General features: G+C 49.9%; 5 protein-coding genes across 12 annotated transcripts; 3 read left to right on the forward strand and 2 right to left on the reverse strand.

Moving 5' to 3' along the window:
* The first annotated feature begins 1,813 nt into the window (after positions 1-1,813).
* On the forward strand, positions 1,814-4,012 carry EIF4EBP3 (eukaryotic translation initiation factor 4E binding protein 3). The gene is made up of 3 exons (XM_077897524.1): positions 1,814-2,022; positions 3,338-3,508; positions 3,671-4,012. Exons 1-3 carry the CDS (start codon positions 1,920-1,922, stop codon positions 3,697-3,699), a joined length of 303 nt encoding a protein of 100 aa, XP_077753650.1. The 5' UTR covers positions 1,814-1,919; the 3' UTR covers positions 3,700-4,012.
* Positions 4,013-4,780: 768 nt separating this feature from the next.
* On the reverse strand, positions 4,781-11,755 carry SRA1 (steroid receptor RNA activator 1). The gene is made up of 5 exons (XM_077897521.1): positions 11,508-11,755; positions 11,257-11,382; positions 5,975-6,180; positions 5,553-5,661; positions 4,781-5,397 (listed from the first exon to the last, which is right to left on the reverse strand). The coding sequence occupies exons 1-5, from the start codon at positions 11,530-11,532 to the stop codon at positions 5,186-5,188; spliced, it is 678 nt and encodes a 225-aa protein (XP_077753647.1). The 5' UTR covers positions 11,533-11,755; the 3' UTR covers positions 4,781-5,185.
* A 715-nt stretch (positions 11,756-12,470) lies between these two features.
* Positions 12,471-18,423, reverse strand: APBB3 (amyloid beta precursor protein binding family B member 3). Of its 8 annotated transcripts, XM_077897518.1 has the most exons (13): positions 17,942-18,262; positions 17,522-17,685; positions 17,363-17,439; positions 16,760-16,820; positions 16,369-16,521; positions 16,119-16,246; positions 15,569-15,704; positions 15,343-15,436; positions 15,011-15,094; positions 14,617-14,765; positions 14,291-14,482; positions 13,779-13,945; positions 12,895-13,028 (listed from the first exon to the last, which is right to left on the reverse strand). In XM_077897518.1, exons 1-12 carry the CDS (start codon positions 17,988-17,990, stop codon positions 13,817-13,819), a joined length of 1,416 nt encoding a protein of 471 aa, XP_077753644.1. In that variant the 5' UTR covers positions 17,991-18,262; the 3' UTR covers positions 12,895-13,028; positions 13,779-13,816. The 8 variants fall into 8 exon arrangements, with proteins under 8 accessions (XP_077753639.1, XP_077753637.1, XP_077753636.1 ...); XM_077897513.1 differs by lacking the exons at positions 13,779-13,945; positions 17,942-18,262 and adding an exon at positions 18,272-18,423 and having other exon boundaries at positions 12,471-13,028; XM_077897511.1 differs by lacking the exon at positions 13,779-13,945 and having other exon boundaries at positions 12,471-13,028; positions 15,569-15,683; positions 17,942-18,261.
* LOC144313973 (SLC35A4 upstream open reading frame protein) lies at positions 18,322-20,671 on the forward strand. Its single transcript, XM_077897522.1, has 3 exons — positions 18,322-18,603; positions 19,576-19,674; positions 20,260-20,671. The coding sequence occupies exons 1-3, from the start codon at positions 18,589-18,591 to the stop codon at positions 20,455-20,457; spliced, it is 312 nt and encodes a 103-aa protein (XP_077753648.1). The 5' UTR covers positions 18,322-18,588; the 3' UTR covers positions 20,458-20,671.
* A 1-nt stretch (position 20,672) lies between these two features.
* Positions 20,673-22,746, forward strand: SLC35A4 (solute carrier family 35 member A4). Its single transcript, XM_077897520.1, has one exon. It carries the CDS (start codon positions 20,861-20,863, stop codon positions 21,833-21,835), a length of 975 nt encoding a protein of 324 aa, XP_077753646.1. The 5' UTR covers positions 20,673-20,860; the 3' UTR covers positions 21,836-22,746.
* Positions 22,747-27,883: the final 5,137 nt, after the last annotated feature.

Raw genomic sequence — 27,883 nt, forward strand, 5'->3', positions numbered from 1 at the left:
GCATTCCACACGTTATATATTTCCCAATATAAGACAGGCTTCTCTCTCTCTCTCTCTCTTTTTTTTTTTTTTTTTTTTAAGATAGGCTTCTCTTATTTTCCCCACTTTATTAGGGGCTGCTGCTACCACCAAGACTTTTAAGTCAGAAGACTGGAAATTATCCTAGCTTAACTCCTTCTCTCTCACCTCACCCTTAATCAGTCACCTTATCTTTCCCCCTCTGTGTATGGGGATCCTGACAACTTCTCTCCATCCTCATAACCACTGCCCTTCTGTCTACCCCGTTTCACTAGGCTAGAATCCTCACCTTCAGTCTCATGGTCCTCTATCCTATTCCTCACTACCCCCACAAGACTTACCTCAAAAACTGAGTTGTGGGGGATCCCTGGGTGGCTCAGTGGTTTGGCGCCTGCCTTTGGCCCAGGGCACGATCCTGGAGTCCCGGGATCGAGTCCCGCGTCGGGCTCCCGGCATGAAGCCTGCTTCTCCCTCCTCCTCTGCCTCTCTCTCTCTCTCTCTCTCTCTCTCTATGTCTATCATAAATAAATAAATAAATAAATAAATAAATAAATAAATAAATAAATAAATATTTTTTTAAAAAACTGAGTTGTGATAGACAGCTCCTCACAGTCTGCTCCCAAACCTTACCCTCCAGCAGTGTCAATCAAGACCCTTCTTTTAGGCATACATAACTTTGTAAGATGTTCAAAAATATTTTGGAACAATAAAATATAAATATCCTTGTTACCTGAAGTGTTACTCTAAGGACCTACAGAGCTGAGGGACTGTATCACCTGGGACCTAGAAGCTCAGGTCCTACCCCAAACTTACTATATCAAAATCTTCATTTACAACATATCCAAGGTGATTTTTATGCACATTAAAGTTTGAGAAGCACTGAGTAGTAAAACACTTTTTTTTTTTTTTTTTTTAGTGAGTGGAGAAATCAAAGCTAAGGGAAAATATGATGAAGCCAGAACTGAAGTAACATTAATATTGTTAAATGCATGAAATCCAGTGGTCTGTACTTAATTGGGGGGTGAATCGTAATACTGATTTTAAGGAAATGAAGACCCCTTGACCAAATCAAGGTGTTTAGTATGTGTAGGTACTAGGTTTAGTACTTTCTTCTCCACCACCCTTCTCCTGCCTCCTTTCATATCACTGTGACTACATCAAAAAAATCCTCTAAGGCCAGACTCTCTGATCTTCCTTTCCAGAGAGCTAAAGACCAAGCCCTTCTCACCAGCCCCCTGCCTTTCCTTAGTTTCTTAAAGTTAGTTAGCTATATCACTTCTGCTAAAAAGGCTACCATCCCTCTCTGACCTTCCCCTTCCTGCTGTGCACCAGGCCATAGGGCCACTTTTTACCCTGTACTGTAATTGATTAATGGGAGGCAGTCCCCAGCTGTAAGGAAGGGCACAGGTCCTGGCATCAGATACTCTCAGGTCTGACTCCCAGCTCCCCCTCCTATAAGATAGAACTCTCAACCAGGGACTTAATCTGGGCTTTCCTTTACTCACCTGTCAAATGTGGCTAATAATAGTGCTTTACTGTACAAAACTGTTGAGAGAAATGGGTGAATTAACACAGGGCAGTAGTGTGTGCTGTGCCTTACCGGTCCTGGCACCCGGTTTAACCAGTAAATAGCTGAATGGCTACAGCCCTGAGTCAGGCGGCCAGTGTTGAGCCAGGAGGATGCAGGCCTGTGCGGAGGTCCGAACTCCTTTCAAGCTTCCCCTAGTCAGGCGGCCTGGAGTGGGGCGGGACCGTCGGGTTGAGTGACGGCTAGCGGCCCGCCCCGGGCGTGACGTCATCCCGGTGTTGCTGCGGCGCACGTGGTCCACTGAGTCTGCTTCTGAGTTAGCTGCACTGGGCGCCCTGGGCTGGCGCCCTTGCCGACTGCCGTCCTGCTCGCTATGTCCACATCCACGAGCTGCCCGATCCCCGGAGGCAGGGACCGGCTGCCCGACTGCTACAGCACCACGCCGGGGGGCACGCTATACGCCACTACCCCGGGAGGTCAGCAGGCTGGGCTGGGGGTCCGCGGGCCCTGGGCAGGCCCAGCGCGGGCGTCCTGTGGCGGGCTGGGAGAGGGGAGGTGCAGGCCTGGGATCCTCGCCGCAGGCCCCTTTACAGGCTGTAGCTTTTGCAGGGGGTGGGAGGGTGTTTGGAACTGAAGGCCGGTTCAGTCCCCTGAAACTTCGAAGTAAATGCACCGTGGCCTAAAGCCTAGCTCCTGGGTGACTGTGGACTGAACTCCCCACTGTGGCCTGGGTTTTAGGTGCCCCTCCCGACTTTGCCGCCTGGAATTAGGACCCAGAGCCCGAGCTGAGCTTGACCTCAGCAGGAAGCACCAGGTCTCCCAAAGCGGCTAAAGCAGGACTCAGGCAGTTGGGGCCAAAAAGCCTTGAGTATCTGCAGGTGGCTGGCAGCTGTTTGGTTGGGCTGATTGCCTGGGATCTTGAGCTGCTGGGCTCCTGGACCCAGGTTTCCTGCCACGTGGAGGCAGAAGGGAGGGGCAAGAACAGGGTAGGGCCCTTTGAGAACAGAACCGGGGCCAAGTTTCTTAGGCTTGGGCTTAGCCTGATAGGACTTGGGAGGGGTCAGGGTAAGTAAGAACAGTCTGTCCCTGTTTCACCGAGAAAGCAGCTGTCCAGAGAGCACACCTTCTCCTTGCCGGGTACCCAAACCCAGATGGCAGCAAGGGTGAAATCTGCTATTTGGCCTCTTGAGCCAACTGCCTGAAGGGCTAACGACCCCCCACCCTACAGAATTGGGAAGCCCCAGATCCAGCAGAGCCAGACAGGAGCAGTCTTTAGTACCTGAGTTCTCCCAAGTTTTGTGCTCCTCCTTAGAACTGAGACCTGAAGCTTCCCTAAACCAAAATACCTGGACCAGCTGGGATGCCCTACTTGCTTTATGGCACTTAGCCACATCTTGGTTAGACCTGGAAGTCTTTTAAGTGCTCTGAAGGCCAGTCAGCTGAGACCCTGGCCGGTCTGCAGAGCAGTAGCCCTTTTTTTTTTTTTTTTTTTTTTTTTAAATTTTTTTATTTATTTATGATAGTTACAGAGAGAGAGAGAGGCAGAGACACAGGCAGAGGGAGAAGCAGGCTCCATGCACCGGGAGCCCGATGTGGGATTCGATCCCGGGTCTCCAGGATCGCGCCCTGGGCCAAAGGCAGGCGCCAAACCGCTGCGCCACCCAGGGATCCCAGTAGCCCTTTAATACATGGGGAAATGTGAGTTCCAGGTCCCTTAAAAGCCTGGGTATGACACCCTATAAGCTCTGTACCCAAGCTCCAGCCTCTTACCTAGTTCCTACCCCTTGACAGGCACCAGGATCATCTACGACCGAAAGTTCCTGCTGGAGTGCAAAAATTCACCCATTGCCCGGACGCCGCCGTGCTGCCTCCCTCAGATTCCCGGGGTCACAACTCCTCCAACAGCCCCACCCTCCAAGCTGGAGGAGCTGAAGGAGCAGGAGACAGAGGAAGAGATACCCGGTAAGGAAAGCAGGGCCTAAAATTAAGAAATACCGGAGTCCAAATGCCCCTGTTCAGTAGAGTGAGGGTTTAACAGTGAGAGGGGTTTCTGTACTGATGCTAAACTTGCTGAGCTTACAGACCCTCAGCCCATCAAACAGTCCCTGTCTTCTTTTTCTCCAGATGACGCACAATTTGAAATGGACATCTAATCCAGTGCAGATGATCCTGTGTGGAATTAGAGGAATCCCTCATACCACTGCTGCCATCACCTCTTCCTGGTGTATTCCAAACACCAGGTGGCCTCATAATCTGGAAGGGAGTGACTTGTTGGTGTCGGGCCTCCCTTAGTTCTGAGGCAACTAGACCAGGGATACGAGTGGGCAACTTGCCAAGCCCTTAGCTCTTTCCCTTCCGTCTGTAGATGCTCCTCCCAACGCCCAGCCCTCCATCATCAGGGGCTGAGGCTGGGACTAAGGGATGGAGTATGTCACTGTCTAACTGCTTAGTAAAAATTCAAAGAAATGCTTTGACTCTGGTGTTCTCCTTGATACTGACCTTCCCATCTCAGCCACAAAGCTGAGGGCCCCAGCAGACCTGGTGAGGATCAGAGGTCCCCCAGTCCATTCCCAGCTGTCATTAGGTCCACTTTCAGCAGCAGTGAGAGCCAAAGGCAGGTTATGGGGGCAGGCTGCAAGAGCCGCCAAGCCATAAACAGCAATAGCAATAGCCTGACCCTTGCCAAGGGCCGTTCTAGCCTTTCCAGGAAGCAACCTTCCTGGAATTGGGCCTCTCCAGCAGTCCCTCCCTATTGATTCCAAATCAGGAAAAGGAGGCACTGCCCTAGAGTTTAACCTTCTCCAGTCCCTCCCATGCTTTTTCTGCCTTCCACCCATAAGTATCGTCCCCTGTTCCAACACTGAAAACCTGTATCCTCCCTTCTCAGCATAATTTAAGCCTCTATGACCCCTTCCATTTGGCTCTCCTGTCCTCAAGAGGGTTAGAAGACTTCAGGGCCCAGAATGAGTTAGCAGCTTACTTGGTGAATCAGTCATGATCCTACCCACCTAACTACCCCCAAGCACGCCTCCAAAAAGTCATGATCCCATGTTTCAGCAATCCAGTCTTCTTCATTTATACAGCTATGTTCTAATCTCTATAGCACTGTATGTCTCAAGGGTAACCAGAGTACAAACAGAGCAGTCTTCTTTTCTTGAGGGAAAAATCTTCTCTATTTGAGCCTCTGTTCTTATGCTGCAACGAAGTTATACAAAAATAGAGATACTCAGCCCAGCAAGGAATATGTGTTTCAGTCTATTTTGGGGGAAAGTGGCAGAAGTAATTGGTCATGCCTAGCAAAGTCATTCATGATGAAAGGAGGAAGAAGAGAGGCTTGTAAGGTACACAGATAGCAAGGCAGTCAAGGATACCATAAGGGACCAGTTTGGCACAAGAAGGGCTTCTCTCTCCTACCCAGACCCCACTATTAAGATGTTTTTATTAAAACACATGTTATGGGTAACAACACTCTTCCCTGTGGCCCAGGTGCTGGCACCTCTTCCCCCAGAGATGGGTGGAGCAGGCCAACAATCCCAAGGAGGCAGGCAGTCTCCCAAGTGGTAAGAGGGAGCCAGATGAGAGAAGGCCTCCCTGCCAAAGCAGAGGAAATGGTGTGAAGTGAGTCAGGATCCCACAGGATTACGGAGCCTCTTGGACGCCTGGTACTGTCTGGAACTCCTCAGCTGTAGCTGTAGATTTCTCTTCATTGGCCTCTTCCTCTGAAGACAGGTTCCTCTTTTCTGCAATTAACCTTTTAACTCCCACCATCCACTGACTGACCTCAGTCACATGGTCAACCATGAGTGAGCAGTGGATGTTATCTGCAGCATCCCACTGGTGACTTGAAAGCTCTGAGGAAAGAAGAGCAGGTAAACAAGCAGCTTAGGGCAAAACACCTAGCTCCCACTCTTCTCATCCCAACCAGTCAGAATCTCAGTATCTATTCCAGCTCAGCCATCCATGACAAGTTGAGGGAGCTAGGCTATACCAAAGGACCCAGCCATACCTTGCACCAGGAGAGCCATCCTCTTCTTCACAGACACTGACAGCTTCCCTCCAGCCCACTGCTCCTGCAGCAGAGCCAGGCGTCGGCTGATGTCATCACATACTTGCTTCTGAGAGACAAAAGGGCCCTCCAAGTCAGTGCTGCTAACCCAACAGGGCCAGAGGAAAGACCACACCAAATAGGAAGTGTACATACTTTCTCTGGCCCAGAGAACACTTCATCTGAAGAGTTCTGGTTAGAGGCCCCACTGAGAATCTGATAAAACTTACACATCTCCCAAGAAAAATCCATGTATGGCTAGAATTTTAAATTTTCCAATTTCTCAGATCCTCAGAAACTCATTCTGTAGTGCTATTTTACAAACAAGGAAACTAAGGATCTCGGTCCTTTTATCATCCCACTAGTGTGCCAGGGCTTATTACCTTTGTGTGGCCACGGCAGTCCTCCAGTGCCTCTTTCAAAGGTTTGAGCACATCTTCCAGCAGAGTTTCAGATTCCATCACTGGGAGATTTGCTGGCTTCACACTGGAGGCAAGATAACTCCCCACAGGAGGGGGCCTGGAAGCCTGACTTGAAGGAGGTGGAGGCCCCATTGGAGGGGGCCCCTGAGAAGTCTGGGAGGCAGGGACTGAAAAGGTAAAAGCAAGATCAAGCACACATGGCTGAAATGGGTAAAAAGCTCGACTCTAACTTCATCCCTTGTAGAGGGCTACTCTCTAGGACAACTCATTCACTCAGAAATGTGTATTTATGAAGTCTCTACCACGTGCCAGAAATGTGCAAGGCACCAGAGATAGAGTAGTAAAGCAGACGGATTAGGTTCCTGACCTCAAGAGAGCAGAAATTCTAGGGAAAGGAAAATACATACAAGAAAATTATAAGTTATGCTGCATGTTACAAAGAAAACATGATGTAATGAGGAGGAACAGTAGGGGCACCTGAGCAGCTCAGGCCATTAAGCCTTGGACTCCTGATTTTGGCTCAGGTCATGAACTAATGGTTGTGAGATGGAGCCCTGCGTTTGGCTGGATGCTCCTCGTGGAGTCCACTTGAGAGTCTCTCTGTCCCTCCCCCAGCTCATGCACACACTCTAGCTCTCTCTCTTTCCTTCAAAATAAATAAAATCTTAAAAAGGAGGAGGGAAATAGTACAGAGAACTACCTAAAGTCAGTGTTTAAGGAAGGCCTTCTCAGGTGACTTATAGTTTATCCATGCTCACCTATTCTGTGGCATTTGGCAAGTTACCTTTAACCTTAGAGCTTGGGTTCCTTTTCTGAAAAATGGGGATATCATGGTAGTAGCACTTCTTTCACAGGGTTGCAGTGTTGATTAAGTGAAAATATAGGTGCAACTGCTAGAGTAATGTGTAGCAAAAATTGTTCACAAAGTTAATAGCTAGTGGATAAGCTCAATACACCCATGAAAACCATGTACCTGGCTGAGGTAAGGGCAGTGCCTAAAAGGCAGAGTTAAGTCTTGACTTGTTCAAGTTACATAAACCAGCACCATGTGGCTGGAAATTATTAACCCTGAAGAAGGCAGTGTTAGCTATCTCTAGAGAAGCAGGCAGGGGTCCAGACCATATAGGGCTTTGGAGGAGTTTGGTCTTAAGCTTAAAAGTAATGGAAAGCCACTGCAGGTTTATAAAAAGCAGGGATGATATGACTAGACTTGTTTTTTAAGACATTTGCTCTGTATGGTCTGTGAAAAATGGATAATAGGTCAAGAATGGAGGCATGGACAATAGCTGAGAAGTTAATGGAATAGTTCAGGAAAAAGAGCAGACGAAGGGAAATGGAGTGGTCTGAGCTTTATTTAGGAGGAGGGAGCAACAGGACTTTTGGAATGGAATGAGGGAGAGGAGTCAAGGATGACTCTTGGTCTCTGCCTGTAGTAATAGGATGGTGGAAAGCCTGTGGAAAAAGAGAAAACTAAAAGAAAACAGTCATTTGACTTCTAGACATCACATTCACATGGATGATTAATTCATCTTGTTCAGTTTGGCCTCTCAAGTTTCTCGAGCTCCTTGCCTCCAATGATTTTCCCCACCCTTCCACAAAGCAGTCGCTTACTGCTCTCTGCTTTGTTCTTAACAACACTGTGCCATCTCCAAAATCTGACCACCTCCTCTATCCTTCCAGCCCAACCAATCAGAGTTCATGCATTAAAATCATTCCCTTATAGATACTCTTACCTCACTTATCCCCTCCCACTGTCCCACTTTCCTGGTAAAACCAGCTTGTCCACACTTGTTGGAAAGAAAAACAGAACCATGCTGTTCATTTACACTTCAAATTCATGGGTACAGGGATCCCTGGGTGGCACAGAGGTTTGGCGCCTGCCTTTGGCCCAGGGCGCGATCCTGGAGACCCGGAATCGAATCCCACTTCGGGCTCCCGGTGCATGGAGCCTGCTTCTCCCTCTGCCTGTGTCTCTGCCTCTGCCTCTCTCTCTCTCTCTCTCTCTCTCTCTGTGTGACTATCATTAAAAAAAAAAAAAAAAAAATCCATGGGTACAGGGGCACCTGGGTGGCTCAGTTGGTTGAGAGTCTGCCTTTGACTCGGGTCATGATCCCAGGGTCCTGGGACAGAGTTCCATGTAGGGGCTCCCTGCTCTGCAGGGAGTGTTTCTCCTTCTGCCCCTCCTCCTACTTGTTCTCTCTCTCACACTTGCTTTCTCTCTTAAGTAGATAAATAAAATCAAATACATTCATGGAAAGGTATTCAACACTGCCTGGAATTCCTATCCTTTGCCTCATTTTTCCATTTTTTTCAGAACTCTTCACATTTTCTCTCTGAGTTTTTCTATCTTCTCCCCTTACTTTTCCTTTCCCTGCATTCTACATATGACCCCACCTCATATTTCACTGAGAAAAGAGAGGCCATTAAACAGGAACTCTCTCATCTTCCCATCACCTTTTCTACTAATCCATCAGTACCTGTGGCCACTTTCCTTCCTCCTCTGATAGATAAGGCCATCCTTCCATACTCATGCCAGCCTCTTGTCTTCTCTAGGCTTGTCTCCTGCAGTTAGCCTGTTTTCTTACACCATCGGTATACAAACATGCTCTAGTGTTTTACCATCTTAACAAAAATTCTCCCTTAGGTCACATTCCATCCTTAGTCACAGCCTCATTTCTGTCTCACAGCAGAATTTCTTGAAGGAGCTATACAGTCTATAGTTAGTTTCTCTACTTCATTTTACATTCTCTTCTCTGGTCATTTCAGCTGGGTTTCTACGCTTACCTCTCCACAACTGCTTCTGTTAGGTAACCAGTGTCTGTGTAGTTTAGCAAATCCTTTTAGCAGGCCCTTTTCTCTGATCTGACCTCTCACATCATCCATCATAGTCGAGTCAAAATTTTATTCTGTTGGAGTAAATTTTACTTTTCTTCTTGCTTCTTTAGCTATTTCCCAAGCCCCTTTAAACTAGAACCTTGAAATGCTAGAGAGCCTTAGGGCTCTGTCTTGGATCCTCTTTAGGGTTCTATCCACAATTCTCCTTAAGTACCTTATTCAAAACCACAATGTCAAACACCATCCAAACGATCATGACTCATTTCTGCAATTCTGGCCTAGACCTCCCCACAGTAGCTGTCCAGATTTAACAGGCCAAGACAAAGCTTGCCTTTCCTCTCTCCCCAAACCTCTTACCGCCCCCCATTTCCTGGTTTCCCATATCTATGAACAATACCAGCTAGTTCCTCAAGCAAAAAATTTAAGTTATGTTGATGCTTCTTTCTCACCTATATCTATTCCTGTTGAGTTCCTCAGTAACATATGCCATACCCATCCAATTCCTGCCACCTCTATACTGCCAACTCTAGTTCGAATCATCATTAAATCTTGCCCATATTACTGAAATAGCCTTTCCATATCTTCCCTAAAATCCTTTCTCCATGTAGCAGGCACAGTGATCTTTCTTAAGATGTGCATCAGTGTTTCTCAACCTGGGGATATTTTGCCCCCAGTGCAAATGTCTGGAGGCACTTTCGGCTGTCACAACTGAGTGAATGCTACTGGCATCTAGTGGGTAGAAATCAGGAATACTGCAAACATCCTACAAAGTACTAGACAGTCCCTGGCTGGAACAAAGAGTTATTGGGCCCAAAATGTCAATCATGCCAAGGTTAAAAGACCATGATTTATGCGGCGCCTGAGTGGCTCAGTTAAGCGTCTGAATCTTGATGTCAGCTCAAGTCATGACCTCAGGGTTGTGAGACTGAGCCCTGCATTGGGCTCTGCGCTGGGCACGGAGCCTACTTGGGATTCTTTCAGTCCCTCTGCCCCTCCCCTGCTCACTCTCTCTTTCAAAAAATAACAGGGACACCTGAGTGGTTCAGTGGTTGAGCATCTGCCTTTGGCTCAGGTCGTGATCCTGGGGTCCTGGGATTGAGTCCCGCATTGGACTCCCCGCAGGGAGCCTGCTTCTCCCACTGTCTGTGTTTCTGTGTCTCATGAATAAATAATTTTTTAAAATCTTAAAAAAATAGGGGATCCCTGGGTGGCGCAGTGGTTTGGCGCCTGCCTTTGGCCCAGGGCGCGATCCTGGAGACCCGGGATCGAATCCCACATCGGGCTCCTGGTGCATGGAGCCTGCTTCTCCATCTGCCTGTGTCTCTGCCTCTCTCTCTCTCTGTGTGACTATCATAAATAAATAAAGAAAAAAAAAATATTTAAAATCTTAAAAAAATAAACCCTGGTTTGTGTCATCATTCCTCCATAGTGCTGAGTATAGACAACATAGGGTTATTGAAAGAGCTAAATCTGAGCCTCTTTGCTGGGGCCATAGCTCCAACTGTTCACATGAGACATGCTCAAAAGTAAAGGCATCCCTCTACTTTGAACTTTTCAATGGCTTCAATTTACACAGATTAAAATATAAACTCCCTATCCTGGTTTACAAAGCCCACTATGATATGGCCCCTGCCTGCTTCTCAGATTTTAATTTCTCTGACTTAGCCCACTGTGCTCGAGCCATTAGGTATTCCTTCAGTCTGATTTGGCCAAACTTGCTCTCAGGGCCTTTGTGCTGGCTGTTTTCAGTGTGTGGAATGCTCTTGCACCTGAGTCTTTACGTGGCTAGATTTTAACTATTCACTTTAATGTCAGCTCCTCAGCCATCTAAGTTACAGAGTCACTCTTGCATTACCCTGTTTTCTCTGCAGAACACTCACCACTACTTCATTTGTCTATCTCCAAAGCTAGAGTATAGCCTCGCTTGGAGATAGACATGGAAACAAACCTTTTTTATCTTGTTCGCTGCTGTCTAGTTTGCCTCAAGCAGTGCCTGGCTGAGAGATACTCAGTAGGTAACAATGAATGAATAGACACATTAAATCTGGATGCTTACCATATAATCAAGTGAAGATGTAGCCAGAGACAAATGAATATACCACTATGGTATTCCAGGAAGAGACACAAATTGTTAATAAAATGTGAAAACAATTTGAGAATAAAAAGTAGATCTAAAAAAATCCTAAGTCTGGATAAGCTCACCTATAATGAAAGCAAAGAGGGATTCTTTTCAAACTTACCACTTACTGACCTAGGCAGAATTTGCTCGGAAAAGGGCTGCCCTGTGCCCCGTTATGGCGTTCAACCTCTCGGGAAGAGACCTCCGAGGAGTAAAAAGGGCCCTCGGGCCAGGCTTATCCCCGGCACCGCCCTGTCGGCCGGTCTCCGCGCGTGGGACCCCCACGCACCTCTGGGAGAGCCATCCTGGGGAGCGGCGATCCTTTTGGTGAGCGGGGTGCGCTTAGGTCCACCGGCCAGAGTCTGCAGCCCGTAGGAGAACTGGGGCGGGTCGTTCCAGCCACGCTCCTTGTTGCCTGCGGAAGCGAGAGGACACATGAAGCGAGCCTGGGGAAGACGAAGGCTCTACCCCCCAGGGCAGCAGCTGCCCTTGGCCTGGGTGGGGGACGACCAGCGCCCCTAGGCCGCCGGCCGCGCTCACCCGGCTTCACGTACAGCTCCGCCATCTCCACTTCCTCAGGGTCCGCAGCCCATGGCGTCACTTCCGGGGCGGCCGCACACCCGCGGGTCCGGATGGCCCCGGCCGCCCGGAGCCCTCTAGGTTGAACGGCTGTTCAGAAAAGCCGGGGGCCGTCGTGGGGACACTGCGCCTGCTCCCCGAGGAACTCGAGCTCCCGCTAATACCGCACCGGGGCTCTGATCACAAGGCACTAGAGGACGCGGTTTTCCAGGAGGCGGCGCTCCAGAGTCCGAATGCCCGGTAGGTTCAAACTGTCACAGTTGCCCCGGAGACCAAGTTTTAACCACCAGCAGCTCCAGCCCCACAAATGCCCCTGTGTGATCTAGCCAGGTGGAATCCTAGAACCTCACCGCTGCCCGGCACATCTATACTCTCTAGGCTCAGTAATTTTCCTTCAGGACTTAGATGTCGATTCTTCAGGAAGCCTCTAATGCTTTGGATCAGGTTAACCCCCTGACCCGAGCCTCCACAACCTTGAGATTTGCTAGTTGTACTACATACTGTCTTCTACTTTAGCTCTTGTTCGGCTCCCCTTCTGATGATCTCATATTTTATATCCCCACTGCCTAGCACACAGACCTTAAAAATTACATTTGTTTAATGAATGAAATCAATTTCCAGGACGCCTGAGTGGCTCAGCGGTTGAGTGTCTGCCTTCAGCTCAGGGCATGATCCCGGAGATCCAGGATTGAGTCCCACATGGGGCTCCCTGCAGGGAGCCTGCTTCTCCCTTTGCCTGTGTCTCTGCCTCTCAATCTGTCTCTCATGAATAAATTAAAATATTTTTTAAAAAATCAAATTTCCACCACACACCATGTCCCCATGTGACTACAGGCAGCCACCAACACACCAAGCACAGGCACACTCACCTCACACAGGTATTAACCCCCAACCCTATCCCAGGCCCCATATACTCACACCTAGTGAGGTCACTGAAGGATTTTTATTTGTACTGATTTGCTATAAAGTGTTGCTGAGGTAGAGCCAACTGTCCAGGATTGGACAGGGGCAAGGAACACAGGGACCCAGGGAAAGGACAGTCAGGGGCCTAGGTTGTGGTGCAGGGCCTCTCAGTCATCTCTATAAACATTGAATAAATTGGGCAATAAACAGAGGGTAGGCAAGAGCCAGAGGGGCAGGCAGAGAAGGCTTCAAGGAGTGAGAGGCTACAGACCCCTGAAGTATGAAGGGGTATAGAGTTGGGCATGGACCCAGAGCCTCCTTACCCAGTCCTCCTGGATTAACTTAGGGCATATGGAGCAGAGAAGGTTTCAGACGGAAGGCATCAAGAAAAGAGAAGACACCCCGCTTTCGAGGGGCTGCCCCTGCACCCCCAACCCCTCCTTTGAGCAGGGGGAGTGGCAGGGGACCTCCTGGGGAGTCCACAGAGCTGGTCCGCTTGAGCCGCAGGCGGGCACGGGCCTGGGCACCCCAGGCCTTGCCTCGAGCTGCAGAGGCCACAAGACACTTCTGGTACTGAACCTAGGGAAAAGGGGAATATGAGGATCCAGCTCCTTTCTGCCCCTGGGCTCCCTGAAAACATCTGCAAAACAGGGAACTGGCCATGGCTTCAGTCTGGTATGAGGCTGGTAGTTGGCCCCATCTGGAGCCCCTACGACACTCCCTGGGAGCTCAATAACAAAAACAGAAAAGGACATTTAGGAGGGCTTGGCATGTGCTAAATGCTTCACATAATCTCACTTAATCCAAAGTTATTTATCAGGTATTATCACCATTTTGCAAATGAGGAAATTTTGGCTCAGAAAGAATACACGACTTGCCCAAAGTCACCTAGGCAAAAAATGGTACAACTGGAATTCAAACTTATAATATACCTTAAGTGATCTTCTTAATCCATAAATTTAAATTCACTGCTCAAGACCTTTCAATGTCTCAAAGCGACTTGAGACAAAATAAACTCACCCCACAATCTCTAAGTTCTTCCATGACCTGGCGTCTGCCATTTTTTCTGCTCTCACTTCATCTGCCCCTTTGCGCTCCAGATACACTAGATTCATTTAGATACACTTACCCACTAACACTGCACTCATCTTCACACCTGAAGTTCCTTGTATTTGGCATACCTTTGGTCCCATCCCCTTCACCTAACTTCTTCATTGGACCTTCAACTCTCACCTTTCTATCACCTCTTTCAGGTAGCTTTCTGCAAGGGGCCATCTCCTCCATCATCATGTGGCATACAACTCCCTTCTGGTCTGTGTCTGATCTAACCTGTGTGTTTTGTGAGGGCAAAAGCTGTGCCTTCTGTATCAGTGAATTCCCAGGATCAGGTATGGTGCCTGGTACCCTGTAGACACTTGTATTTGTTGAGGAAAGAGTAAGCTGAACTTAAGAGTAAGCATCCCACATTCCAATGTGCACAGAGGCCAGGAAATAACCTAAATGAGACATACAGGAGAAATAGTGCCCACCCAACCTCGAACAGCCCCTATACAATTCCAGCTGAATGTTGAAATTTATATGTGTGGGACCAGGATCAGAGTCTGCTACTTTAAGAGAAACAAGAATAGCAATTAATACATGAACTGCCCTGCTTCTCTACATTAGCAACTAACTTAAACTTATTAAAAACAGCAGGAGGGACAAATAAAAGAGTAGTTTACTGTAGTCGGCCTAGATTACTGGCTTGTGATTTCTGGAGAGGGTACCAATCCTGAGCCCCAGTTACCAGTACAGAACAGCTGAAGGGCAACCCCACCCACCCATTCCCACCTGTAACTCACCATGCAAGCAGCCTGCACAGCTTCAGAGAGTCCCCCTGCATGGGGCTGGCACCAGAAGGCTGCACACTGGAAGCTCTGACGGCCCAGGTCAGCAATGAGGCCAAAGGTGTGAGGGTCACGGCCAACACCAATAAAGGTCACAAGTCGCACAGGGCACTGCCACAGTGGTTCCTCCTCTGCACCAGCTTCTGCCTGCCCACACCAGGCCTAGTCACTAGAGGACTGGGCACTGGTTGGACCCACTGAGCTCTTCCAATAGCAAGCAATGAGCCCCTCAGCATCCCTCCCATTCCTCCACAGCCCCCAACTTCACCTTCTTCTGGTACCTGAATGGGATGTGCAGTCATGAGAGAGTCAGACACACTGAGCATGGCAGGGACCCAAGCATCCTGGTCCCCCCGAGTGGTGAGGGTACCAATGGCCTCATTCAGCACGTCCATGCCTGGGGTGGGGGGGGACATGCCCACCATGGTGTCTTCCAGGCGGAAAGAAAGAAGGGATCTGCAAGGAGTGTCTAGGCCCCTCTGACTGACTTGGGATTCAGAGAGGTGGCAATAGAGGGGCTGGAGCTAGGCTTAGAATCCTGAGTTGGGAAGGATGGCACATTCTAGGCCAGACAAGGCCATGAGAGCACTCTGAGAAATGGTGGTAGATCCTACCTTAACCACCTTCTCTGACCTCATCTAGCCCGCCCACTTCCTCAGCCAGCTCAGTCCTTACCCATGGCTTTGGTGACTGGCAAGGTCCCCATGTACAATGCTTCATACTTCTGAGCAGCCTGGCTCACTGCATCCAGCAGCTCCACTGAAATGTACACATAGGAGTTGGCTTCCATACTCTCTCAGTGACCCCTCTTACCCACCCTTCTGAGATTCAGAGCTAGTAGAAGGAAGGCCACTGATGCTCCTCCAATTCAGAGCTTGGGATCCCTGGAACCAGCACACATCAGAAATCCTACGTATCCAGGGAAGGACTAAACAACCAGGACTAAACAACCCAAACTTTCACTAAAGTAGCCTCTTAACTGCAATGCAGCACCTCCCTCCCCATACCTTGCCGTGGTAGATCTTCTGGGGAGATGGGGTCTAGAGAGGAGCAAGGGGAATCACGGGAATCACCACTGACACCTACTCGCTCTGACAATATCTAAAACACAATGCAACCAACATGAGATACAAGGAGACAGAAGAATTGAGGTAAGGTAATACTTCCCTGACCCAACCACCTTAGAAGCTTCAGACCCATACCCACATTCCCTGCCCCACTCTTGGCCCTTACCTGGGCACAGAGCCCATGTAGGGCACTGGCAATGGCCTTGGCAGGGACATCACAGCGAAACACATGGCACTTGAGCATACAGCTGTCTTTGTCACCCGCCACAAAAGCGAAGTCCCTGGTAGGGTCAGAGATGGGGCTGGGGCAGGGACAGGGGCAGAAATTGGGGTAGGGTAGAGGCTGGGTAGGAGGAGGGGCCTGTAGTGCCTAGAGGAGACTGGAAAGTCAGGCAAAGGACATGGGGATGGAACAGGGAGGTAAGGGCTGGGGCTCAAGGCACCAGGCTGTCACTCACCTGTCTCTGTTCCGGAAGCATGTGGGAGCACAGGAGAGAATCAGCCCAGCCTCTCAGACTCAACCCCATCCGTCCCTGAGGAGCTGGGCCCACCCTCCCCAACCAGGGCTGGACCAGGCAGGGGAGGCAGAGCTTGGGTCCATGTCAGAGGATCTGTGTCCAGGGGTTCAAGTACAGAGGATCAGCATCAGTGGGGATCATAGCCTGCAGGAGGGAGGGAGGAGCAACTATCACTTGGGGGGATGCAGGGGTCCTCACCGGCCCTTGGAGCTGCCCACACCCCACACACGGATGTGCACCAGAGGCTGGCAGTGGATTAGACTATGGTCCAGAGGATTCACCAAGCTCATGGCATCCTTCTTTAGGATCATCAGCATGTTCTGGCCCTGCCAAGGAGAGGTCAGTCTGAAGCTCAGATCAATGTGGTTACCATGGAGAACAGGCAATTCAGGGACAGCTGTCTCTGCTGGGCCCTAGGCTGAATCCCTTGAAGGGACAGCCAGCTCACCTCACCCCAGGCACCATCTGGGGGCTGGCTGCGGCTACGGCTGCGAGTCTGGGCCAGTTGCTGGATGCAGTTATTGACTGCAATACTGCTCTTCCCTGGTACCAGATCCTCTTCGGGTACCTCTACCCAGCCCAGGGAGCGGACTGCAAAGCACTGACGGGTTAGGGGAAAGGACAGGACAGCTCTGAGTGAGTGGAGGTGGACATGGAAGTGGAACAGTAGAGTAGGATGGGAGGTGTTGCAGGTTCCACACGCATGAACCTTCTGGTATACATGCCCTTCACCCTTGATCACCTCTTCTCAGCCCGATCCCACCCCTGACCTTTCCCTTGGAACAATCCACCACCCCCACCACCATTCCCTGGGCTGGCCCTCAGACCCAAGACACTACCTTAGCCCCTGGCTCCATACTCTGGATGTAGGATTCTTCACCATACCAGGACAGAGAGGTCCTGGAAGAGAGTAGAGCTTGTAAGGGGACCACACTTCCTGCAAAAGGGAGAGTAGTGAAGCCCTGACTACTTATTGGGCATGAGATGTGGGATAAGTCCCAGAACATAGTGCCCCAAATATGTAACCAGAGTGAGAGAGGGCCTAGGACACATTAAATAAATGTAACAGTGTGGTTTAAAATTTGAACAAAACTTCAGGACATAGGATGTAGAATAAAAGTTGTAAACATTGAACAGGATCCAAAACGTGGACCAGAACTCTAAAGTGAGACAAGACACTCTAGAACACTAAACAGGAACTTCCATGGAAAGAGCTTAGTACAGTGACCAAGATCTAGAACATGACTTCTCAGTACCCAGAACAGGGAAGAACATGTAGCAAAACAGAGCATGGAACAAGGGACAAACTTCAAAATACTGAGAGACTCAAGAAATGCAACAGAGACAAAAACCTGGGCTTGAAAGCAGAATGTGAGTCCAGTTGCATCTCTGAGGGCCATGGAACCCCAAGCCTTTCATTCTCCCTGGCCTGTCCCTGTTACCTGCGGTCCAGTGAGCTCTCCAGGCTCGAGAAGGATCTCCCCTTGGGAGGCCGAAGTCCCCAAATCCCCTCCGTCCTCTGTAGAGAGGGAACTAGGTCAGTGTGGCAGCAGGCCTACAACCACACATGGGTTCAGACCCCCTCCTCACACTCCACCTACCGTGCCCGGGTCCTCTGCATCTCCCGTCTCCCAGGTTGGGCGCTGCCACTGGGTGCTGCCACTGGGTACATGCCAATAGTAAGTACCTGCAGCATCGCTTATCTTCCTCCAGCCAGGGGGCAGTCCTGGCTCCCCCTCAAGACTCTGGTCCCCCCACAAGTCGTCTACAGGAACAGGGATGGGGACAGGAAACACGGGATTGGAGAGGGAAGGCATATTCGTGGGTTCAGAACAACGCTCTGTCAGAACCCTCCCTCCATCCCGAAGGGGACAATCCTTAGGCTGGAGATCCAAAATGTCCTTTACAGCGCAAAGATCCAGGGTTCATTTGTCCCCTGGTCCTTACGGTGAAACATACCCCGTCAACTCCCTCGTTCCCCCTCAGCTCCCGATCCTCCCATCGGGCCCCTCCGTGCACACCATCGCAGTTGACCAGAATGATGGCCAGCATGTAATCCTTGCCCAGCATAGCCCCGACCGCGTCCCCGCCGGCCTTCGCCGGCCCGCAAGCTCAGCCCAGCTTGACCTCCGGAGCTGCTGCGCCCACAAGCCCAGCCTCTCTGCGCTGGCTAGGCCAACCCGCGCCGCACAAATACGGGGCGGGGTAGAAGCCAGGTCCCAGGGGCGGGAAAGGACGAGCCAGAGCAGCGCCGCCCGCGGAGGCGGCGCTTGTAAACAGGCGTCTGGATCCCCAAGTGGGTGCGCCTTTCCGTGCGTGGCTCCGGGAAAAGCGCAAAGAAGCCAACGCACCAGCTGACCTCATGGCGCAACTGTGAGCTCATCGAGGGGCGGACGACCAGCCAGACGAACGTGCACAGCACGCATATGCGTACAAATGAGCTCATCGCGCCCAGTTCGTATGCGCTCGCGGACACTCATCTCGTGTCCTGCCGGAGGGGTCACGTGGAAGTACCCGAGCGGAAACCGCCGCGCTCGGCAGTCAGGGGGAGCACCTCCACCCTTTCCAAAAAATGTCCCGGAAATGCCTTCGCCCTCAGTAAAGATGGCCGCTGCACTTGGCGCGAGGAAGGCGGGGTTGCGCCTGCGCAACAAGTTCGCCGGGGAAGATGGCGGATGACAAGGTGAGTGAATGTGGGCGTTATCTGCAGTGTGGGGTGGTCTTCACACCCTTTTAGTCCTTGAGAAAGGCGACACTGGCCTTTATCCTGCCTAAAGGTGTCCCTTATGGGGTTTTAACTCTTGTCGGGTTTATACTCTTGTTGACTGCCCTCAACGCTGGGGGAATGGAGTAGCGGAGCGCTACATGAGGCAAGCAGAGCTCGGCATCCCCCAGGTGTCCTCTCCGGGTCCTCTCAAGATCCTTAATTACTGGCACGCACTCCGACACACTTACCCTGACATACTCCTCCTCTTTTGCATTCCCTAGTCCCCGAAATCTCCCTCTTAGAAACACGATGTTTCCAAGTCACACGGATACGTGTTCTCGTTTAAACTTTTGGCATACATTGAATTTCATACTTTGAGGTGATCAAAGGCGCTCAGTTCATTTACCCACAATCCTGCAGACAGCCACCCCACCCCCACCCCAGCTAGTGCATCCAGTTACACATTGTTTGGGAAGCCCAGGCAGAAATCAGGTTTATCCTAGAGCGTCCATGAAACTGCCTCAGGTCATTTTTTACCATTGGTCTGAAGTTCTGCACGGTTCACACATCTAAGTACTTAGTAGTCTCTGTGTTAGGCTTGGGGACCAAGTAGGCAAGACGGACAGCTTGCCACTTTCAGTAGCTTATAGTCGAGTCAGTAGTGCGTGCCTGATAAATCGAAGCTGTTCCTCTTGCCTCCATACACACTGCTTGCTATATAAAATTTTGTAAGGGTTGTCACAGATGCAGATCTCATCTGTCACCCCCTCCGTGGCCCCCGTGTGAATTCAGTTTTCAATGTCTTTTTTTCTGGTGCCACGTCATTATGAGGAAGTTTTTATAAGAAGAGATGTCTCATCCTCACACCCCGACCTACCCAGCCCGATAGACCTGAGCAGGGAATGGGGCTGCATTAACCTGCTGCAGCCGATTTCCCTCTTGTTCTAGGATTCTCTGCCCAAGCTTAAGGACCTGGCATTTCTCAAGAACCAGCTGGAACGCCTGCAGCAGCGTGTGGAAGAAGAAGTCAGCAGTGGTGTGAGCCAGGTAAAGTTGTACCTGCCCACCAGACTTCATTGCCCTGTATGGTATTGAATGGGTAATAGAGGTTTATTCAGCAAATAGTTATTGAGGGCCAGCTCTTTGTGACTCCAAGGAAAGTTTCCCGAAGAAAATGAGACTAGAACTGGCGTCTTAAATAGGAATTAACTAGGTAAAGAGGAGAGGATAGAACATTTCAAGCAGATAAAATTACATATGTAAAGCTCTCATGGTGGGAAGTAGCCTGATAAATATGATGAATAGTTTAATTTGGCTGCAGTAATGGGGGAGCATTAGGAAGGGAGGCTGGAGAAGCAGGCAGGGATCAGACTCCTCAGTGACATCTCCGTAGATTTGTGGTGTGGGGTTCTATGGTTGGAGCCTTCTAACCACAGGGTTCTGAGATTGTGTGATCAGGACCCCTAGATTCTTTTTCTGCCTCCAGAATCTTAAAAATCTTTGTGGAGAGAATACTACAGCTTTCCAGAGTAAGGAGGAGCAGGTGGTGGGATGCTCTAGGGCCAGCTTGAGTAGCTTCTAGATAATGAAGGAAGACCCTGGCTGAATTTTCTCCTTCATTTCACTCCACAGGATGGCTCGCTCTTGTCCTCCCCATTCCTCAAGGGCTTCTTAGCCGGCTATGTGGTGGCCAAACTGAGGGCATCAGCAGTATTGGGCTTTGCTGTGGGTACCTGCACTGGCATCTACGCAGCTCAGGCATATGCCGTGCCCAATGTGGAGAAGACATTGAGGGACTATCTTCGGTCATTGCGAAAGGGGCCTGACTAGCTCTGGATCCCATGGAGGAGAAAGGATGAGCACCTCTGGCCTGCAGGTAGAGGCCTTTCAACCACAGACACCATATTTGGCTTCCCTACCTATCACCCTTTTGCTATCTCCAGCTTGCCCACAGCCTTCATCCTTGCTTTCCTTCCTGCAGAGGGTAAGTGGTGGCTTATCAGCCAGCAGTTTTTGGACGCCCCTCCTTAACCCCAAAGAAGCCACCAGCCCCTTTCTTTTACATCCCTGACTGTGGAGTTTGCTGCTGATTCTGATTCTCAGTATACTCTCTAGCAATGTACCACAGCTCCTCCCTCTGGAGAGCTGGCTCCATATTGATTTTCCCCAAACTTGATAGAATTCCCATTGCCCCCTTGCTAGCCACACAAGCCACCCAGGGTCTGGTTTGGGCATGAGTGTAGAGGACGGGGGTATGCCAGGCCTGGGCCGTCCCAGGCAGGCCCGCTGGACCCTGATGCTACTCTTATCCACTGCCACATATGGTGCCCATGCCCCATTACTGGCACTGTGCCATGTGAACGGCAAAGTGCCCTTCCGGCCCTCTTCAGCTGTGCTGCTGACCGAGTTGACCAAGCTACTGTTGTGCGCCTTCTCCCTCTTGGTGGGCTGGCAGGCATGGCCCCAGGGGGCCCCACCATGGCGCCAGGCTGCCCCATTTGCACTATCAGCCCTACTCTACGGAGCTAACAACAACCTAGTCATCTATCTTCAACGCTATATGGACCCCAGCACCTACCAGGTGCTGAGCAATCTCAAGATTGGAAGCACGGCCCTGTTCTACTGCCTCTGTCTCCGGCACCGCCTCTCTGCACGTCAGGGCTTAGCACTGCTGCTGCTGATGGTGGCAGGGGCTTGTTATGCAGCTGGTGGCCTCCAGGACCCTGGGAACACCCTTCCTGGATCCCCGTTAGCAGTTGCTGCTGGCCCCATGCCCCTGCATATCACTCCACTGGGACTGCTACTTCTCATCCTGTACTGCCTCATCTCAGGCCTCTCGTCCGTGTACACAGAACTGCTCATGAAGCGACAGCGGCTGCCCCTAGCACTTCAAAACCTCTTCCTCTACACTTTTGGTGTGCTCCTAAATCTAGGTCTGCATGCAGGTGGCGGCCCTGGCCCGGGCCTCCTGGAGGGTTTCTCAGGATGGGCAGCGCTTGTGGTACTGAGCCAGGCAGTAAATGGACTGCTCATGTCAGCTGTCATGAAGCACGGCAGCAGCATCACACGCCTCTTTGTTGTGTCCTGCTCACTTGTGGTCAATGCTGTGTTCTCAGCAGCCCTGCTGCGGCTACAGCTCACAGCTGCCTTCTTCCTGGCCACACTGCTTATTGGTCTGGCTGTGCGCCTGTATTATGGCAGCCGCTAGCCCCTGACCACCTCCACCTGGACTCCTGACCCTGAAGATTGGCCACCATCAGAGCCACCTCCCAGGCCTCCCGACCCTTCCTCAGCAGCCAGCCCTGTAACAAGTGCCTTGTGATAAAAGGTGGGGAAGTGAGAGCAGCCAGGTTAGTCTCTAGAAGTGGGTGAATGAAGGGTTACCCCAGGAGACTGAGTTTAATTAAAGAAACTTCCCAAAAGTTCGTCTAAGGAATTGGGGGAGCATCCATACCTCAGCCTAAAAATGACCCCATCTCCATTGGAGGAGACTCCCTGCCTCATCCTGCATGAATGCAGTTGTTTCAAGTGGGGTGTGGACAAAAGTTGGCTCTCCTTGCCTCCTGTGGTCACCCCAGCAGACCCATTGCCCCCAGGCCTGATGACAGCTATTCCACCCCAGCTTTGGTACATGAATCCCCCATTAGAGACATTCATCCCCGCACCATAATGCAAGAAACCCTATTGCTACCCAGGCCTCTCTTCCAAGCTCCCTTGGCTCCAGCAGCACCTGGAGACAATGCCCCCTGCTCCCTCCACAGTGCTGCTCTCCATATCCACCCAGCTTTGTTCTGGAAACTCCAGAGAGGGCTGGAGCTTGACCCATCTCAGGGAATGTTGCCCCTGGGCCCTGGCTTAAGGCTATACTCCGGATCTCTGCTCACCCCAAGGGCCCTCTCAAAGCCCACTGCCCCCTCTACAACTCCTAGGAGGTACCATTCTTCTCACTCTGGGTCCTACCCCTGCCTAGCAGTGTCCTAGCTCTCAACAGCTTAGGGAAGCTCTACACAGAGTAACCTGGAACCAGGCACAGGGAAATTTGGTATAACTCAATCAGTGTCTCTATGTAAGCAATAAGGTCTTAATAAAGTATTCTGGGGTGCAGGTTCTGCAATTGACTATGATAGTCCTACGTCTTCTGTGCTTAATAGCTTTGCTGAAACATAATTTTGTTCCCCTGGTGCCCTGAATGTCTTAATGGCAGAGTAACTTACAGGCTAGGAGAAGACACTGTTTTCTCCTAGTTGTTGCCAGAAGTGTTATCTTCTTTAGGGCTCTATGGAGTGGAGACTGTTCTATCATAGAACTTCCCAAATTTCTCTGAAGTACAAAACGTGGGTCCTAGGGAATTCAGAGGAATTCTTGGAAATAGAAGGTACTGGGCCTGGCAGGACAAACTAGATTTTAGGCTAGAGAACTCATGGGTTCAATATGGCTTTGATTCTCATTTCCTCTGGTTCCCTCACTGATAATCCTGTCATCTCTTCTCATGGCCAGAGGGACATCAGGCCCTGCTCCTTGGAAGAATACCTAGTAAGTTTAACATAACATAAAATAATTTTCAAAAGGCAGACCTATTGAAAAATCTTAGGGAATAGGGTAGGGCTTGGGAATCTTTTTTTTCTTTTTTCTTTTTCTTTAATGAGCTGAAATGATTCCAATGCACACTGCATCTTGCAAACCCACTACTGTCTACAGTGTAGAACTCTGGCCAACCAGGCTTGAATTTGTCACTTATTAGCTGACTATCCTTGGGCAGTTTCTTAACCTCTACAACCATTAGTTGCCTTACCCCTGAAATGGGGATTAAATGGTATCTACTACCATGTAGGGTAGTGGGAAAGACTAAAAAGTAGTGGATATGAGGCGTTTAACAGGGACTGGCACAACGGGACTTGGTTAGTGGTATTGTTAATTATCCATAATGAAAATCAGCTTGGTTATTGTAGCCCAGCTCCCTCTCCCTTCTAGAACCCTTAAGAATGAAGAGAAAGGAGCTATCCCTGCAGGACTACTGATCACCAAATTTCTCCCCAGGGCAGCAATCCACCAGGACTGGCCTCAGCCTAGTCTATTCCCTGCCGAAGTTGCTGGTTCTGGGCTCGGAGCTCCTGGTTCTGCGTGGCCAGGTTGATGTTGTCTTGCAGGACACCAGCCAGCAGGCTGCGGTGGTGATGCTCTGTGGTCACAGCCTGCTCCTCCCATAGCCTTCGCCAGGTTCGGAATACCTGTGCCCAGATTCGGAGATGCTTGTTAGTCAGTCAGCCTTGGAAGCACTTCAGGGCCTGCCTTTTGACCTCACTGACCTGCAGCGTATGGCGTGTCTGAGCTCGGGCAGCCTGCACATGCAACTCATAAAGGGCTACGAGGTCTTGCTCTGCATTGTCCTTCTCTGCCTGAAGTGCTTCCAGCTGGAGTCTCAGCACTCTCTGTTCCCGGTGCCATCTCTGCCTCTCCTCAGAGTCCTTCAGTGATAATACATATTCTTTGTTCAGTGCCACCTGCATACCAAGCTCTGTTCTAAACATTTCATGTGTATCGTTTTCATTTTATCCAATGAAAACCATATGGGGTAGTTGCCATTTTACTTTTCCAAATCTGGTGGTTAGATTTGGAAACTGAATCAGAGGAGTGACCTAACCTGCCCAAATTCATATAGCTAGCGAGGGACAGAACTGAGATGACACACGCCTTCAATGGTTCACTGTACCTGAATTTGGTAAAGTCCAAATTCAGAGGCATGGCACACACTGGTCTCTTTAGCCTCGTCTCTGACCTTGCACCTACCAGGCCCCACCAATGGACAATCTGCAATACCTAGACTATGCCATTGCTTCCCTCTGGACTTTTGCTCATACGATATCGTCCTCAGAACATATTCTCACAACCCCCATGGACACAAGTTTTGTTTCTTAATTTGTTCAAGCAAGTTATATTTCCTCAATGCCTATATGTGATGGGTACAACCTGCCTAAGCAGAGCTCAGTCTAGTGAATTCCTCTGGCTGATTTGTTTTTTAAGTCTCAGCTTGGATGCTTTCTTCTGTGATCCACTTCAACCTGGGTCAGGCACACCTTTTTGTTCCCAACAAGCCCTTAGCTCCCTGCATCACAGCACTTAGGACTGAAAATCACAAAGCAGTGAGGACCATGAGAGGGTATGGCCCAGTCTGTTGTGATTGAAGCTGGATCACAGTCCGCAGCACAGTGCCTGAACCAATTAGAAACCTCAAGTCCTGGGTGGCCCAGGTGGCTCAGCGGTTTAGCGCCGCCTTCAGCCCAGAGCCTGATCCTGGAGACTCAGGATCCTGTCCCATGTCGGGCTCCCTGCATGGAGCCTGCTTCTCCCTCTGCCTGTGTCTCTGCCTTTCTCTCTCTTTCTCATTAATAAGTAAATAAAATCTTAAAAAAAAAAAAAAAAAACCTCAAGTCCCCTACTTGGCCCTCCTCACCTCCTTTTCAGCCTCTAGGCCTTTGACCTGGTCACCTGCCACCTTCTCCTGTTCCAAATGCTTCAGTTCCTCTTGGATCCGTATTTGGTGCCATTCGTGCCATCTCTTCTTCCGTGCCTGAGCCAAGAAGAACTGCAGGGCCACATCTGGGGCCTGCCAGGCCCAGGTCAGAAGCCCATATGTGTACACAGCCTTGGGACTTAGGCCCAGCTTTTCAACAGAATCCCACTACCAGGGCTGCTCTGAGAACTATATCTAGGACCTCACTGGCCTGTAAGAGCCTGTAGCCTGGACAGAGACTTGGAGGCCATGGGGAGAAAGGAGAGGTGTTGGCTCTGCCAATAGGTGGTGCAATGGAGGCTTTAGGGATCCTATACTTCTAATGTGACCCAGTAGGAAAAGAGTCTTCCCATGTCCCTCCCTTAGGAATCACATAGCCTTTCAGATCTCCATATTTCCCCCTGTTGCTGAGGCAGGGAAGCAGTAGACATATTAACTGAGCTCTGCAACTCTTTACTCCCCCAACAGCTTCCAGCTTTTCTGGGATACCTGGGGTATTACCGGTTCCTCAGAGTCCCTAAGAGGATGATTTTGATGAAGCCCAGATCCCAGAGATGACGTTATTCCTACCTCCAGCAGAAAATGTGGTTAAGCCTGGTAAAGGTGGAAAAGATGCCCAGCTCCACCCCAAGCCCCAAACCCACCTTTGGACTCTCCCTGGAAGTCTGGGCTGTAGCTTGCTGTTGAATCTATCACCTGATGAGAATATAGTAGGAGTGGGAATTCCATACCCTTCCTCCCAGGACAGTGTGCATTAAGCTCAGGGCTTTGAAATCAGATCTGGGTCCCAGGCCCTCCTTTACTCAGCTATGTGGCCTCAGACAGGTAACTAGTCCTTTGAATCCATGTAAAATAGAGCTGATAGAAGTTGTAGAGAGCATGAAATAAGATAAGGCATCCAAAGCACTAAGTAGTGGTAGGCACTGCTTAGTAAATGGGAGCTTATATACCTAATTCCCAAAGCTCACCACTGTAAAAGCTGTAATTATGAAAAGGGAAGGACCAGGAGAAGTTGCACAGGAGCAGCACTCCAGCCACACTGTGGCAAATCCTGGAAAACAGTGCCCCCTTCTGCACAGGAGAGGCCATGCACTCTAAACAGATGCAAAAGTACTATATTGAGTCAAAGCACTCAGGGGTTTTTGCCCCTCTGCTATCTTTGATTTTATCAGTGACCCTGAGGTACTCAGACCCCTTCTCTGAGCCTCATTTTGCTCACCTGAAAAATGTGAGCAATGTTGTCTTCTATGGCTTTCCCACTGACCTTCAAGATGAAGTCCAAACATCTCAGTAAATTTACAAAGCTCTTTATGACCTGGCCCCCACTTCACTGTTTTTTCTCACTTCACTCTTTCATCCTTCTCTCTTGACTCTTCCTCAAATTATTCTTCAGCAAAATGAGCTGCTTTCAGTCCCCCAATGAGATCAAGCTCTCACTTATTTCTAAAACATTGTTATTTTCTGTTCCTGGAATGTTCTTGATTCATTTTTCCTGGCTACCTCCTTCAGGAGTCAACTTCCTCCATGAAATATTCCTTCCCTCTCTTGCCAAGACTAGCTTAGATGCCCCATAGAACCCTGTGTTGATAAGGCCTTCAGAGAACTGATCACAATGTTACAACTGTTTCTTCCCAGAAGACTGTAAAATCCATGAGGACAGGGATTTCCCAGGGTCTACATAGCACTATGCCTGACAAGTACTGAGAATTCAGTCAGTGTCTGAGAATCAATAAATTAGCGAATGAAGGAAGGGCCTCCTCGTGATGCTTTGTAAACAGGAGAGGAAGGAAGACAGTGGGGCTCCTAAGAGGTTGAATGAGACCTACCTGTAGTTCTGGGAGCTCCACAGCCTCAGCTTTGACCCTTTTGAGTGGCTGGCTTCCTGGGCACTGACTGCAGGCTTTTATCACCTGTGGAGAGAGGGTTCAGGGTAGGCTCCAGCTATTGCTCTCCCAGGCGCCTCCAGGCCTCACCTTACTTACCTGCAACTCTCGAAGTGCCCTGCCCAACTGGCTGAGCCCACTGTCTGTCAGGTTGTCTCCAAGGAGGCCTGAACGCAGGCTCTTAAGGCCAGCCCGATGGGCCCGGGCCTCTTCTACTGCGTCCCACAGGATGGGCCTCACCTGTTTCACCTGCATCCTCCTTCCCTCGGCCCCCAACAGAGCAGCCCAGAGCAGGCTCAGGGAGCCACCTAGTAAAGGGAGATCCAGAGTGAATCACACCTTCTGGATTCCAAAGCATACTACCTGTAATACTTTTAATTTTTATTAATAGCATTATTTATAAAAATAGCTAATACCTATCAGGCATTTACATGTGCTTGATGGCACTGTGCTAAGGATTTTCATGGATTGCCTCTTTTTATCCACATAACACTCCAATGAGGCAGCAACTCTAATTTATTTTACCCCCACATTTTCCAGATGAAGCAAATGAAACTCAGAGAAGTCAAGTGACTTCCTGGTGAGTAGCAGAGTTAAAACTTTAGTCCAGTTCTGTCTGACATTAAAGCCTGTGTGCTTAATCATGATACCAAACTGGCCTGTCCTGCACTGCATTATCCTTGAGGGCATAAACTGCCCTAATTTATTCTCCTTACTCCACAGGGCCTGGCACAGTGCATGGTCTGGGAGTATATTAGCCAAATTAATGTGGTTATTAGTTCTGAAGAGAGAGAGCCAGGCTCTTTAAAAAAAAAATGCTTTTATCATAGAAAATTTCAAACATAAACAAGGTACGGGAAAC

This window comes from Canis aureus, chromosome 5 (assembly GCF_053574225.1).
Source record: "Canis aureus isolate CA01 chromosome 5, VMU_Caureus_v.1.0, whole genome shotgun sequence".
Classification (NCBI taxonomy): domain Eukaryota; kingdom Metazoa; phylum Chordata; class Mammalia; order Carnivora; family Canidae; genus Canis; species Canis aureus.